The sequence below is a fragment of the Nicotiana attenuata genome, unplaced genomic scaffold (genome assembly GCF_001879085.1).
Source record: "Nicotiana attenuata strain UT unplaced genomic scaffold, NIATTr2, whole genome shotgun sequence".
NCBI classification, from domain to species: Eukaryota; Viridiplantae; Streptophyta; class Magnoliopsida; order Solanales; family Solanaceae; genus Nicotiana; species Nicotiana attenuata.
Genome location: NW_017671203.1, coordinates 279,877 through 296,373, shown reverse-complemented (window position 1 = coordinate 296,373; position 16,497 = coordinate 279,877). Strand labels below are relative to the sequence as shown.

Genomic DNA, 16,497 nt, shown 5'->3' with positions numbered 1-16,497 from the left:
TTTAGCAGGTGAAATGAAACCTATATTACCAAAAATAGGTGCAGGTCGAGGACTGCAATTTTCATGTTGTTCAGCCACTGCCTTGTGTTCTGCTGTATCATTCACAAACTGTTGCATGTTCTTATTTGAAATGGTTTTTTTGGTGGACACCATTGTCCAATCTTTCTCAGCTAACATCTGAGTTGTACCATCAACCTTATCCCCATCTTTTGGAACATTAAAGTTCCCTGCATTTATACAGTTGCTATTGTAAATTTCAGGTGCTCGACCAAAAACCTGGCATTGCTTTAAGTTTAGAATGTGTAGGCGAGTGCCCAAATGAAATGACTGCATTTTTGGTCTCCACTTCTTCTTGCACCTTGTTAACTACAAAAACCTGACCTGCAGTAGTCCTACCATTTTGTGTCTCCACGTCACCTGCTAGTTTTTCAACAAAATCAACAAGTGCAGCAGTAGATTTGGTAGCCCCAACATTTGGTCGATCAGTAGTCATATTCAACGCTACAGTAGCTCCTACTTTGAACATGCAGTAGCTGCTTCACTTCCATATTTGTCAACATGTCCTACCACTACATGTGTTGCTCGATCAGCATTAGTTTTAACCACCCCAGTTGCAGCTCGAAAACTTGCTGGTTTTTGACTTGGTGATACCACCTGTTTTGTAGGTGATTTTCTTGCTGAAACCACGTTCCAAACCCCCTCTTTAGTATTTGTATTAGTACCCTTACCTGCACCAACTGATTTACCAATGTTCACCTCCATACCAACACCCGTTTGGCCAGTCATTTTACTGTCTAAAATCTGGTCCTCAGCAACATATTGAGCCAGAGTCTCCTGCTCAGTTTCAGTTTGAGCACTTGTACATTTATCCTCTACATTGACCGCCTTATAATCTGTAGAAACTCTTCGATCAGCAGTTGCAATATGATCATTTGTAGACTTTCCAATTTGCACAGGTGCATCTGCTCGATCAACAACTACCTTTGGGCCTGCTGCTCCACTGAAACGTGTAGCCTCAATTTGCCCATCTCCTACAGTAACCGCAAAAAAAAAATTCAAGATCTCTTACAAATGGCTATGATTTTGACTAAGAGCCAAACATTGAAATTGTGCAATCTACTTTTTTTCTTTTGGTATGGTACCTGACTGTTTCGTGTAAGATTATTTGGTTGCATTATCAAGTAGATCTCTACTGCTGGTATCCAGGTTCAAATACTAGATTTATTTTGGTGTTGTCATAGCTTTAACGATCTTTCATGCTAGTTTCCTAAGAAGCTATCCATTCCTTTGTGCTTGTCAACTGACATAAGTAGTTTTTTAAAAGATGCAAATATTAACGATCTTTCAAAGATTATAGCTGGTTTTGGGCTGCATTACCAGAGATGAATGTTTGCAAGTGCTTGGGGTAGCTACTTTGGTTAAGGTATCACACTTTTCACATGATGGACTTAGCTCATTTCTACTACATCTTATCGCTAGCGTCTCTGGTAGATGTCTGCCAAATACAGCAATTTCCTAAATTAGAATCTTTGAAGCTTGAAATGACTATAATGATGAAACAGTAGTATTTTGTCATTGACTGAATTTTCACAACCTGAATTCCTGAATTTAACTGAACTTCCCAGGCTCTTGGTCAATCTCGAATGGTAAATCTCGAATTGTCTTACTGGAATTTATCAAACCAAAGTAAGATTAACCATTCCAAGCTTTTCTAAATAATTTTTCATATATTCTTGTAGCCTTGTTGATGTTGCTGGATAACACCTCGTGAATTTAATTGCTTTTGGGGTAAGCGATTTAACTATTGCTCATTTTAAATTATATATGTTATTTTACCAATAGTTGTTTATCATTTTTTTTCAATCTTTTGTACTTACAGGTTTTGAAGATTGAAGCTATAAGTCAAGATGCAAGCTTAGAAGATGCACAAGGTCATTATTTATTTTGCTAAAAATGTTATGCAAAACTTGATATCATAGTCTAGCGCAGGATGATAGCTAAGTTTTTTTTTCTGTTGAGGTGTTGAGAAAACATAGAAAGTAACATCATCATTGGATTAGACCTTGATATCTTATCTTTTTATATCTAGATTTTTCGATAACAATTTGATACTTATTGATAAAAATTACTTTTTGTTTCATTGAGCTTTTAGGACTACTCATGGTTATTAATAGACCATGAATATTTTGCTAAATTACAAAATTATTTTAAATAGGGACGTCGTCTCTAAAAATAATCTAGGACTAGTTAAAGGTTGGTCGTGAAAATGGTTTAATGACCAGATGTTTTGTTGGTCTCTAATAGATAATTTAGGACCAGTTGGCGTTGGTCGCTAAAATGATTTAACGAAGGGAATATATATTTATCATCGTCTATTAGGGACGAGAAATATAGTCTCAAAATGTTATTCACGACCAGGTTTTCTGTCCGTCCCTAAAAGGCAATTTAGGACCTGATACAGTTGGTCGCTAAAAAGATTTCACGACGGGAATAAATATTTTTTCATCGCCTATTAGGGACGATAAATGTGGTCTCTAAAAGTATTTCACGACCAGTTTTCGCCCCGTCTCTAAAGTGATTTAGCGACCAGGTTTTTCGACCCGTCGTTAATGACTTTTTGCGGCGGAGGCTATTACAATGGGTTACGACCAGTTTTTCCCCGTCGTAATATACCCTTTTGGGACCAGATTTTTGGATTTTAAGGACCATATTTCCCTTCCTTAAAGGCCGTTTTTCTTGTAGTGATTATTTGGTTCAGAATGAGGTGACGGTTCTTATCAGGAGTATAGAGCCAATGATTTGTTGATTCGGCAGTTGGGTATGAATTTCTACACACCTCTTCCGTCTTGGCGGTACTGTAAGAGTTAGAGCAAGACTTATGTAGGTCATGAGGTGCAATGGGAGCATCAGATTCGTGGAATTTTGACTAATTGATCTGAGAATGTTATTGTGGTCCTGTGAGTAAAGTGGTGCGAGGTGTGAATTCAGCTAAGGTATGCAGTCATGTTTTGGTGCCGCGGGTAGTTATTGACACGGTGAGCGTATGTTGGAACATGCCTGACAGAGAATTCTGGATGTAGGAATTGGGCTCTAAGGCTCATTTGCTTAAGTGAAAAAGGATATCTTCAGATTGATCGAGCTAGGGTACCCAGCTGAGTTGTGGTAGCACGGGCAGGTGCTCGGGGTGTTAAGCAGTTATTTCAGACAACCCCAACACAGTTCTTAGCACGTTCGAGGACGAACGTATATTTAAGGAGAGGATGTAACGACCCAACCGGTTGTTTTGAGCTCTAGCGCATCGCTCAGTAGTTTGGGGCCATGAGCAGCTTCACTTCAGGTATGTCTCGATGCTCGTTCGAGGACGAACGGATGTTTAAGTGTAGAAGGATGTGACAACCCGCCAGTCGTCTTAAGAATTAACGCCCGATCCCCTATTAACTGCTTTCCCCAAGTTTATTTCTGCTATTTTGATTTGCCGGGATGTTCGGTATTGAGTTTCAGAGAGATTTGGGACACTCAGTCCCTAAATGAGAGCTTAAGTGTTGCAAAGTTGACCGTAGTCGGAACAGTATGAAGACGGCCTCGGAATGGAAATTCGATGGTTCTGTTAGCTCCGTTGGGTGATTTCGGGTTTAGGGGCATGGTCGGATTGTGTTTTGGAGGTCCATGGCTAATTTAGGCCAAAAGATCGAATTTTGAAGTTTCCGGTTCGATAGTGATATTTTGATCCGAAGGTCGGAATGAAATTCCGAAAGTTGGAGTAGCTCCATAGTGTTGAATGTGATGTGCTTGCAAAATTTCAGGTCATTCGAACGAGATTTGATAGACTTTTTGATCAAAAGCATAAGTTTAGAGTTCTTGGAGTTCATAGGCTCGAATCCAATGTTAAATTGGTGATTTGATGTTGTTGTGAGCATTCCGAAGTTTTGAACAAGTTTGAACGATGTCATGGGATGTGTTGGTACAATTGGTTTGAAGTCCCGAGGACTCGGGTGAGCTCCGGGATGTTTTTTAGGCCGAAAATCATAGTTGTTGCAGGTCCAGAAGAGTTGCAGGCCTCGGAACCCACCAGTGCGGTCCGCACAAAATCCAGTGCGTCCGCAGTGGGGGCTGTGCGGCCGCACAAAATGCAGTGCGGTCCGTGGTGAAGAAAATTTCACTGGTCCTAGTTTGGAAGCTCATATCTTTTGATATACAAGGTATTTTGGGATGATTCAAAAACCAAAGTTGTAGCCCTTCATGTCTACTTTCTAGAAAGGTAAAGAAATCACAATTTGGACATCTGTAGAGAAAAGTATTGCCAAAATACTAAAGCCTGTCACTGCAGTGAAAACCTGTGCAGACAGCAGTCGTCTTTGTGCGGACAACACTGGTTTTGTGCGGTCCACAGTCGTTTTTATGCGGTCCGCAGTGGTGGAAATCCGGGGGGTGCTCTATAAATACGAGGTTTTGGGTTTTGTTTCATATTTTGACCTAGAGAACTCGAATTTAGGCGATTTTTCGAAGGTTTTTTAAGAAATTCATCGGGTTTAGTGATTCTAACTCAGATTTGGCTAGAGTACATGAATCTATCATTGAATTCATCATTTAATTCGTGATTTGGGATGGAATTTGGGATGAAAATTTGTGAAATCTTTTAAAAATGTAAATTGATGATTTGAAGGACCAAATGGTATCGGAATTGGATAATTTTGGTACGGTTAGATTCGTGAGGGTATGAGAATTCTGAAAATGTAAATTTTACCCTATTCCGAGACGTGGGCCCAAGGGGCATTTTGGTCATTTTACCTAATTTCGTGTATTAGCTTAGAATTTAATTATAGAATCAGTTACTTGAAGTGTTATTTACATTATGAAATTGAATTGAATAGATTTGGGCCATTTAGAGTTGGATACTCGTGTCAAGAGCGTGGTTTCGGGTTGATTTTGAGCCGGTTCGAGGTAAGTGGCTTGTCAAACCTTGTGTGGGGGACTTTCCCCTTAGGATTGATATTGTCGTATTTGAAATGCCCTGTACGTGAGGTGACGAGCGCGTACTTGTGCTAATTGTTGGAATTCAGTTTTTCATTAAAAATAGCCTTGAATTATGTTCTTCCTTTTCTTGCTTACACTATTGGAAATAAGCCTGCTGCTAGCCTAGAAAATCATGTATACTTGATTAAACTGCTTTATTTGCCTTAACTGTCTTATTTGTATTACGTGAAACATGCTAGGTTAGGAATATCTGCTTTTACCTTGGTATGAAATTGATTGAATTGAGTTCTTGTTGCTGCTGTGTATGTTTACTTGGGACTACGGGACGGTATCTCGGGAGCTCCCCTGTATGTTTACTTTGGGACTACGGAATTGCATTCCAGGAGATCCCCTTGCACTTTTACATTGGAACTACGGGATTCCACCCGGTAGATTCCCCAGTACTGAGTATTTATATTGGGACTACGGATGTGGTATTCCGGTAGATCCCCGCGCATTTACTAGTTGGACTACGGGACTGCACCCGGGAGATCCACTGGATGTGATATTTATATTTGGGGACTACAGGACGGTATCCTAGGAGATCCCCGATTGTTGATATTTATATTTGGCGACTACAGGACGGTATCTTGGGAGATCCCCGGTTGTTATCTTGGAGCTGAGCTGTATTCTCTTTCTGTGTTTTATTTGTCTCTGTAATAGTTGTTGCCATTCTTCATAACCTGTGCTACTTATTTACACTGTTTATTTCACACTTTTAAACCTTATATCTTATTTAACCTCAGTAGGGCCCTGACCTTCCTCATGACTACCCAACCGAGGTTAGGCTTGGCACTTACTGAGTGCCGCTGTGGTGTACTCATGCCCTTCCTGCGCATGTTTTTCATGTGCAGATCCAGGTACTTCGACTCAGTCTGACCACCCCTGAGGTGAGGCGATTGCTATAGCAACTTCGAGGTATATCTGCCGTGTCCGCAGACCGAGGAGTCTCTTTCTATTCTTGCTGTTTAGTATTAGCCCTTCTGTATCTCCGTTCTTGTTAGACATTATGGAGTTAGAGCTATGTAATATTTCTTAGCTTGTGATTCATGGGTTTTCGGGTCTTGGATATATGTGTTGGTTTTGAGAACTTGATATTGTGTATGCCGAGCGGCATCCTAAATACTGTTTCATTCGGTTATTTTTTTTAGGTTTAATTATTTCTTCCGCAAATTATTTATTTCTGCATTTGTTAGGCTTACCTAGTCATAGGGACTAGTTGCCGTCAAGACAGTTCACGGAGGGCGAACTGGGGGTCCTGACACCAACCCAACCAAACTATCAATTGAAATTGTGGCTAACAAGTTTTGCCAAAACAAATAAGCCAGTCTGAATTGGAAATTAGCATCAAGATTTTGTTTGTAATTTGAAGGGAAAAAATTGAGTTGAGATAAAGGGGTATATATTTTGATTCAACCTTTGCAAAAGGTGATTTTGAGCAGGCGTTCGATAACATTCCTACCTACGAGGGCAAGAACATGAACTTAAATCTTAGAATTCATAGGTGGGCACAAATTAAAATTCCTCCAATTTCTCTTCTCTTCCCTCCATCTAAAAATATATTTTGGAAAAACAAGTGGGTAAACAGAAGAAAAAAGTGTGGTAACTTATGTCCGAAATTGATTCTCTGATTCTCTCCATGAATGACCATGACTAATTCTTTTAGGTTTTTTTTTTTTATTTTTTTTTGCAATATACAGTAACAGTCATAAAGATTTCCTTGCTACTTCCAGAATAATAGTGGCATCACGACAGGTTCTAAAGAAACTAATATAGCAAAAACAGTTGTGGGGGGGAGGGGGGGGAGAAGAAGCAGTTGCGTGGAGAAGGGAGAGAAAGGGTTTGTGGGAGAAGAAGGGATGGGAGAGGGTTTTCTATTTCTTTTCTTTTTTAATTACAGTTGTCAATTTTTATAAAAATTACTCGTGTCACATATTTATTTGTTCATTTGACACGTCACAGGGGTGTGAATTACACACATGTTTGTATTTTGACTACCTATTAACTTTGTGTCTAAATGACACATTTGATATATGGTTGGAGTGTTCAAATGGAACAGACTTAAAATAGAGTGCTTAAGTGAAAAGTGAGGACAAGTTTAATGGGGTGTCGATGTATTCTGCCTGCATATTATTCCGCTGCTAGTTGTAGTAATAGAAGATATTAGATCTTTTCTTTATTTATAGTCCCAATAGCAATCACTTTCGCGAATACTTTAGAAACTAAATAAACTTTTTTGAGACTTACTGCGACACAATACCTTATTGATAATCAATTTTATTTCTCCAAAATAGTAACAATTGGCTCTTCTGGAGCTCTCAATTAATTTTATACCACATATTTATCAAAATCCATATGGTGCATATATCTTTCAAAGAGAGACTTATACTATTATGGTCACTGTCAAAATCATTATAGGCAAGATATGTTGCTTCCATTACTTTTGCCATGTAATAATCATATTGCCATAATATTTTGGCATAATCTCAAGAGGTACGTGATCAATTATAATTCCTGCCTTAATAATGAAATTATTTTCTTATTTCATCTCAAACCTCCTTCTAGAGTTGAGTGTGGTATATTCACTACCACTAGCATGTTCATATTCTTTCAAAAATGAATATGTATTCATAAATCACATGTTGTCACATTCAGATCATGAATGGACCATAAGCATCTATATGTGCTTTATGAATCTCATGTAAAATCGATGACAAACATTAATTTTACTGAGTGAATGATTATTTTAAAAATTCTTATTGGTCTCACTACCATAACGATGACGATTATAATTTCGTCTATTGCCGCTTCCACATCTATTGATACCTTCACCGTAATAATTTTGTCTTTGTTCAAACTTATTACATATTGCTAGCACATTATCTTAAGGGAACGAGAAAGAAGCAAACTCAATGGGATGAGTTTTCACTTCTTGTGCTTATAATCATACATGAATTTGATCATAGCAAGACATAAAATTTTACCACAACGGGTGGTTATAATTTCTCACAACTCTATTAGAGTTATAATCAAAATTTATTGTCTTTGCTTGTATTTAAAATCAAATTATAGAATTTTAAGATTTTAAAAGAGAAAAATAAGGTAAAATACTTACCCTAAATTTAGAATTTATTCTTAAATGAAGTTCATGGATCAATTGACAATCTTGAGCACCATGCATGTATCCCAAAGCTTGGTTACCAAAGCAGATGCCTAGTATTTGAATATCAATACATTCACGTAAGAGCCTCACAAATTCTTATATCTTCTATGCACAGGTGGTTTAATTTCTCAAACATTGGACAACTAATTAATAGGATATCTAGAAATTAAAATAAAAGACTCTACTCAATCGGTTAGAGTCTCGTGCTGATAACGTGTTATAAAACAGTAAAAGAAGAAAAGAGTATTAGAGAGAAAATTCTTATTGATTTGGATGATTTACAATGAAATATGGCATCTTTATTTATAGGGAAAAAGTAACTTAATCACCAAATAACAAACTCTAAAATCTTTATAAAAAATAGACACTTACCTTAGATATAATTTTTTTATAATATAAAGAAACTTGTAATCTTTTTTGTAAGTGCTAAAATTACCAAAGCAAGTGTTTTTCAAATTTCTCAGACACATGAACATCGTCCAAAAAGCAAACTCCACGTACTTCTTATCAGAAAATGAATAGCTTTTGCCGGAAAATTATCGATGAACTTTTCTTTTCATTTTTCAGATCAGTGACCCCCCATATCTTCACCTTCTTCCTCAAACTTCTTCAATATTTCCATCATCCAAATACCAACCAACCCAACCAAACTATCAATTGAAATTGTGACTAACAATTTGCCAAAACAAATCAGCCAATCTTGATTGGAAACTAGCATCAAGATTTTGTTTGTAATTTGAAGGGAAAAAATTGAGTTAAGGAAAAAGGGGTATATATTTTCATTCAACCTTTTCAAAAGGTGATTTTGAGCGGCCGTTCGATAACTTTCCTATCTAAGAGGGCAAGAACATGAACTTAAATCTTAGAATCCATAGGTGGGCACAAATTAAAATTCCTCTAATTTCTCTTCTCTTCCCTTCATCTAGAAATATATTTTGGAAAAACAAGTGGGGAAACAGAAGAAAAAAGTGTGCTAACTTATGTCCGAAATTGATTTTCTGATTCTCTCCATGAATGACCATGACTAATTCTTTCAAGTTATTTTTTTTTTTTGCAATATAGGTAACAGTCAAAAAGATTTCCTTGCCGCTTCCAGAATAATAGTGGCATCACGACAGGTTCTAAAGAAACTAATATAGCAAAAACGGTTGTGGTGGTGGGGGTGGGGGGGGGGGGTGAAGAAGCAGCTACGTGGGGAGGGGAGAGAAAGGGTTTGTGGGAGAAGAAGGGATGAGAGAGGGTTTTCCATTTTTTCTTTTCTTTTTTAATTACAGTTGTCAATTATTATGAAAATTACACGTGTCAGATATTTATTTGTTTATTTGACACGTCACAAGGGTGTGAATTACACATATTTGTATTTTGACTGCCTATTAATTTTGTGTCTAAATAACACATATGATATATGGTTGGAGTGTTCAAATGGAACAAAATAAAAATAGAGTGCTTAATTGAAAAGTGATGACAAATTTAATGGGATGCCGATGTATTCTGCATACATATTATTCCGCTGCTTGTTGTAGTAATAGAAGATATTAGATCTTTCCTTTATTTATAGTCTCAATACCAATCGCTTTCGGGAATACTTTAGAAACTAAATAAACTTTTTTGAGACTTACTATGACACAATACCTTATTGATAATTAATTTTATTTCTCCAAAATAGTAACAATTGGCTCTTCTGGAACTCTCAATTAATTTTATACTACCACATATTCATCAACATCCATGTAGTGCATATATCTTTTAAAGAGAAACTTATACCATTATGGTCACTGTCAAAATCATTATAGGTAAGATATGTTGCTTCCATTACTTTTGCCATGTAATAATCATATTGCCATAATATTTGGCGTAATCTCAATAGGTACGTGATCAATTATAATTCATGCCTTAATAATGAAATTATTTTCTTATTTCATCTCAAACCTCCTTCTAGAGCTGAGTGTGGTATATTCACTACCACTAGCATGTTCATATTCTTTCAAAAATGAATATGTATTCATAAATCACATGTTGTCACATTCAGATCATGAATGGACCATAAGCATCTATATGTGCTTTACGAAATCTCATGTCAAATCGATGACAAACATTAATTTCACTGAGTGAATTATTATTTTGAAAATTCTTATTGGTCTCACTACCACAACGATGACAATTATAATTTCGTCTATTGCCGCTTCCACATCTATTGATACCTTCACCGCAATAATTTTGTCTTTGTTCAAACTTATTACATATTGCTAGCACATTCTCCTAAGGGAACGAGAAAGAAGCAAACTCAATGGGATGAGTTTTCACTTCTTGTGCTTATAATCATACATGAATTTGATCATAGCAAGACATAAAAACTTTACCACAACAGGTGATTATAATTTCTCACAACTCTATTAGAGTTATAATCAAAATTTTGTTGTCTTTGCTTGTATTTAAAATCAAATTATAGAATTTCAAGAATTTAAAAGAGAGAAATAAAGTAAAATACTTACCCTAAATTCAAAATTTATTCTTAAAAGAAGTTCATGGATCAATTGACAATCTTGAGCACCATGCACGCATCCCAAAGCTTGGTTACCCAAAGCAGATGCCTAGTATTTGAATATCAATACATTCACGTAAGAGCCTCACAAATTCTTATATCTTCTATGCACGGGTGGTTTAATTTCTCAAACATTAGACAACTAATTAATAGGATATCTAGAAATTAAAATAAATGACTCTACTCAATTGGTCAGAGTCTCGTGCTGGTAACGTGTTATAAAACAGTAAAAGAAGAAAAGAGTATTAGAGAGAAAAGTAGAGAGAAAATTCTAATTGATTTGGATGATTTACAATGAAATATGACATCTCTATTTATAGAGAAAAAGTGACTTAATCACCAAATAACAAACTCTAAAATCTTTATAAAAAATAGACACTTACCTTAAATATAATTTTCTTTTATAATAGAAAGAAACTTGTATATCTTTTTTGTAAGTGCTAAAATGACCAAAGCAACCTAAGCATTTTGTATGGCCAAAATGATCCCCATATCCATCTTTTACTCTTTCAGAGTTCAGACGATACAATTAAGCTGCTGCTGCTACTTGCATGGCTTCACTGCCCATTAACCCCAATATAAACCCACATACCCTTACCCTTAAACCCAAAACATCGCTCAACATCCCCCACACTCATTTCATAACTTACCAAGAAGATGGCAGAAACGATAAACTTCTCCATAAATCTTACTTCAAACGCATTGGATCTCTATGCAAAGAAGGTCAACTTCAAGAAGCTGCGGACCTTCTCAACGAAATGGAGTACCGAAATCTGTACGTTGGACCTGAGTTCTATGGTGAACTCCTCCAAGGCTGTGTGTACGAGCGAGACCTTCAATTGGGTCAGCAAATTCATTCAAAGATTCTGAAGAAAGGTGATTTCTTTGCCAAGAATGAGTACATTGAGACAAAGCTTGTGATTTTCTACGCAAAGTGTGATGCTTTTGATGTTTCCAACCATCTGTTTCGCAGACTGAGAAAACAGAATGTGTTTTCTTGGGCTGCAATTATTGGACTAAGTTGCAGGATGAATTTGTCAGAAGAAGCTTTGTGGAGATTCGTTGAAATGCTAGAAAATGGCGTTTTGGGCGACAATTTTGTTCTCCCAAATGTTCTGAAAGCTTGTGGTGCCCTAAATTTTGTTGATTTTGGGAAATGTGTTCATGGGCATGTCTGTAAATTCGGTTTTGAAGATTGTGTATTTGTAGCGAGTAGTCTCATTGATATGTATGGAAAATGTGGGGTTTTGACTGATGCAAGAAAGGTATTTGATTGTATGGGTGAAAGAAATGTAGTGGCCTGGAACTCAATAATTGTGAGTTATATGCAAAACGGATACAATGAGGAAGCTATTGGAGTCTTGTACGATATGAGGACAGAAGGAATTGAACCAACTCGTGTAACTCTGTCAAGCCTTCTTTCAGCTTCAGCCAACTTATGTGCTTTGGAAGAAGGTAAGCAAGCGCATGCTATATCTATTCTGAGTGGATTAGATTTAGATAAGATTTTGGGGAGTTCTCTTATAAACTTTTATGCTAAAGTTGGTTTGGTTGATGATGCTGAGCTAATATTTGATAGGCTGATTGAGAGAGATGTGGTAACATGGAACTTGTTAATGTCTTGTTATGTACAATCTGGTCGGATTGACAAGGCTCTCAGCTTGTCTTGTTTGATGAGATTGAAAGGCTTTAGGTTTGACTCTGTGACACTGTCATCAATATTATCTGCCTCAGCAGATTTAAGGAATTTAAAGCTTGGCAAAGAGGGTCACTGTTTTTGTATCAGACACAATTTTGACAAGGATGTAGTTGTAGCTAGTGGTATTATAAATATGTATGCCAAATGTGAGAAAATCCCTGATGCAAGACGGGTTTTTGACTACACCAAAGAGAAAGATGTAATTTTGTGGAATACATTATTGGCTGCTTATGCAGAAGTGGGTTTGAGTGGCGAGTCGTTAAGATTATTTTACCAGATGCAGCTCTATGGTCTACCGCAAAATACCATATCTTGGAATTCCGTAATTCTTGGTTTCTTAAGAAATGGACAGATAAATGAGGCCATAGACATGTTTTCACAAATGAAAGCTGTTGGTTTAGACCCTAATATAGTTACTTATACTACTCTTATCAGTGGTCTATCTCGAAATGATTACAGTAGTGAGGCCCTTACATATTTTAAAAAACTGCTTCAAGCAGGGTATCGACCAAATAGTGCAAGTATTGTTGCTTCCCTCTCAGCTTCTATAAATATAGCATCACTGCACCATGGAAGAGCCATCCACGGATACATTTTAAGGCAAAAGATTTCATTATCTCTTCCAGTGGCAACTTCATTAGTTGATATGTATGCTAAATGCGGAAATCTAAACTATGCGAAATGCATTTTTAATCTGATCCCAGAAAAGGAGTTGCCCTTGTATAATGCTATGATATCTGGTTATGCTTTACATGGATGTGCTGTAGAAGCTCTTGCATTGTTCAAACGTCTATGCAAGGGAGGCGTGGAACCCGACAGCATAACCTTCACTAGTGTCCTATCCTCTTGTTGTCATGCTGGACTGGTAAAAGAAGGTTTAGCTGTTCTTTATGACATGGTCTCTTTGTATAATATGAAGCCAAGTTTGGAACATTATGGTTGTATCATCAGTCTTCTCTCTAGGTGCGGTGATCTCTATGAAGCTATGCAGCTCATTCAGAAGATGCCTTTCAAACCTGATGCAAATGTTTTTGAATCACTACTTGTGGCTTGTAGAGAACTCGGAGAGACACAACTCGAGGAACATATAGCTAATTTTTTAATTATCATGGAACCAGATAATTCAGGACACTATGTCTCACTTTCAAATGCATATGCAACAACTGGAAGATGGGATGAAGTCTCAAAACTAAGGGATTTGATGAAAAAAAAGGGTCTTAGGAAAAGACCTGGATGCAGTTGGATTCAAGTTGGAACAGAGTTTCATATGTTTGTTTCAGGAGACAGGTGGCATTCACACATACAGGAAATAAGTACAATATTGGCTTTGCTGGATAGGGAAATGCAGCTTACTAGACTCTCTTTCGACAGCTGAGGGTATCAATTTCATGCCGTAGGTACATTGTTACCTTTGCAAACTAAGCTCATGTTAATCAGATACTTTCAAGGTTAAAGATGGCTTGAGGACGAGAAAAGCCCCAACATAAGAGAGTGTCAAAGCCTGTGAAATAAGATATATGTATTCGTCTTCAGGAGTCTACATTAAAGCTTTTATGCTGGACCAATTCTCCTGATGGATCAGAGAATTAGAGGAGACAACATTATGCTTTGTGAGTGAAATGATTTCTTCAACGTTGCGAGAATGCACGGGAGAAAATATTATTGATATTATTCTCATATGTTAAACATGATACAATGAGCCCTATACATAATATGTCATACTCCTAATACACATGAGATTAGCGTTATTTACTACTCCCTCTGTTTCAGTTTATGTGAACCTATTTTCTTTTTTGTCCGTTCCAAAAAGAATGAACCCTTTCTAAATTTGATAACAATTTAGCTTAAACTTATAACTCTACCCTTAATGAGAAACTTTTATAACCACACAAATACTCTGGGCCCCATTTGGACTTATTTAGGACCACAAATTCCAAAAGTCTTCATTTTTTTCTTAAACTCCGTGCCCAGTCAAACAGGTTCACATAAATTGGAACGGAGGGAGTACTATTTATATAACTATTCTAACACTCCCCCTCAAGCTGGTGCATATAAATCATATGTACCGAGGACCAGCGAGTGACTTGGTGAAAATATCTGTAAGCTGATCATTCGACTTCGCAAACATTGTAGCAATATCTCCCGAGAGTATCTTTTCTGTGACAAAGTGACAGTCAATCTCAATGTGTTTAGTTCTCTCATGGAACACTGGATTTGACGCAATATGAAGAGTAGATTGATTATCACACACAAGTCTCATCTGACTAATCTCACCAACTCATGGAACACTAGATTTGACGCAATATGAAAAGCAGCTTGATTATCACACACAAGTCTCATCTGACTAATCTCACCAAATTTTAACTCCTTGAGCAACTGTTTGATCCAAAGTAGCTCACATGTCGCCATAGCCATTGGTCGATATTCTGCTTCTGCACTAGGTCGAGCAACCACATTGTGTTTCTTGCTCTCCCAAGACACCAAATTTCCTCCTACTAAGACATAATATCCAGACGTAGAACGTCTATCAGAAGGTGATCCTGCCCAATCAGCATCTGAGTATCCAACGATCTGCTCATGGCCTCGATCCTCAAACAATAGACCTTTGCCTGGAGCTGATTCTATATACCGAAGAATGCGAACAACTGCATCCCAATGACTATCACACGGAGAATCCATAAACTAACTCACAACACTCACAGGAAAGGAAATATCAGGTCTTGTCACTGTAAGGTAATTTAATTTACCAACCAACTGCCTATATCTTGCAAGATAGCTAAGAGGCTCCCCCTATCTTGGCAGAAATTTAGAATTCGGATCCATCGAAGTGTCAACAGGTCTACAACCTGTCATTCCTGTCTCCTCAAGAATATCTAAGGCATACTTCTGTTGTGAGATCACAAAACCTGAGCTAGACCGAGCGACCTCCATACCCAGAAAATACTTTAGTTTGCCCAGGTCATTAGTCTGAAAGTGTTGAGAGATTTTGCTTCAATTTAGTAATACCATCATGATCATTGCTGGTAATAACAATATCATCAACATAGACCACCAGATAAATACAGAGACTTAAAGCAGAGTGCCGATAAAATATAGAGTGATCAGCTTCACTCCGAGTCATGCCAAACTCCTGGATAACTGTGTTGAACTTACCAAACCAGGCTTGAGGAGACTGCTTTAGACCGTAAAGTGACCGGCGCAAGCGGCATACAAGGCCACGAGACTCCCCCTGAGCAACAAACCCAGGTGGCTGCTCCATATAAACTTCATCCTCAAGGTCACCGTGTAAAAAGGCATTCTTAATGTCCGGCTGATAGAGAGGCCAATGGCGAACAGTAGCCATGGATAGAAAAAGGCGGACTGATGCTACCTTAGCTACGGGAGAGAAGGTATCACTGTAATCGAGCCCAAATATCTGAGTATATCCCTTGGCAACAAGACGGGCCTTAGGGCGATCAATCTTGCCATCCGGACCAACCTTGACTGCATATACCCAGCGACAACCAACAGTAGATTTGCCTGAAGGAAGAGGAATGAGCTCCCAAGTACCACTCGTATGTAATGCAGACATCTCGTCAGTCATAGCCTGTTGCCATCCTGGATGAGACAATGCTTCACCTGAGACTTAGGGATAGAAACAGAGGACAAAGAAGATTTAAAAGCATAATAGAGTGATGACAAACGATGATAACTTAAACTGACATAATGGGAATTAGGATTAAGGGTGGTTCGCATACCTTTCCGAAGTGCAATCGGTGTACTAGGAAGAAACAAGGAGGAGGCTCAGGTGCAGGACGTGAATCAGTTGGGCCTGATGCTGGGTGCGGACGACGATGATATGTCAAGAGTGGTGTTCCTGTGGCGGGGAGTCTAGGAGGAGCCACACTAGACTCCCTAACGGTTGGAATGGGTAAGACTTCTGTGGCAGAAGGTGAAGGAGGAGCAATAGTAAACTCCTTAAAGGTCGGTATAGGTAAGACCTCAGCTATATCAAGGTGGTCAGAATGGTCAGAAGAGGTAAAGAAAGGTTTAGACTCAAAAAATGTGACGTCAGATGACATAAAGTACCTACGAAGATCA

At 37.8% G+C, this 16,497-nt stretch overlaps 1 protein-coding gene across 1 annotated transcript; it reads left to right on the top strand.

Annotated features, from left to right (window-relative positions):
• Positions 1–11,173: 11,173 nt before the first annotated feature.
• On the top strand, positions 11,174–14,172 carry LOC109206674 (pentatricopeptide repeat-containing protein At5g55740, chloroplastic). The gene has a single exon (XM_019369522.1). It carries the CDS (start codon positions 11,270–11,272, stop codon positions 13,790–13,792), a length of 2,523 nt encoding a protein of 840 aa, XP_019225067.1. The 5' UTR covers positions 11,174–11,269; the 3' UTR covers positions 13,793–14,172.
• The last annotated feature ends 2,325 nt before the right edge of the window (positions 14,173–16,497 follow it).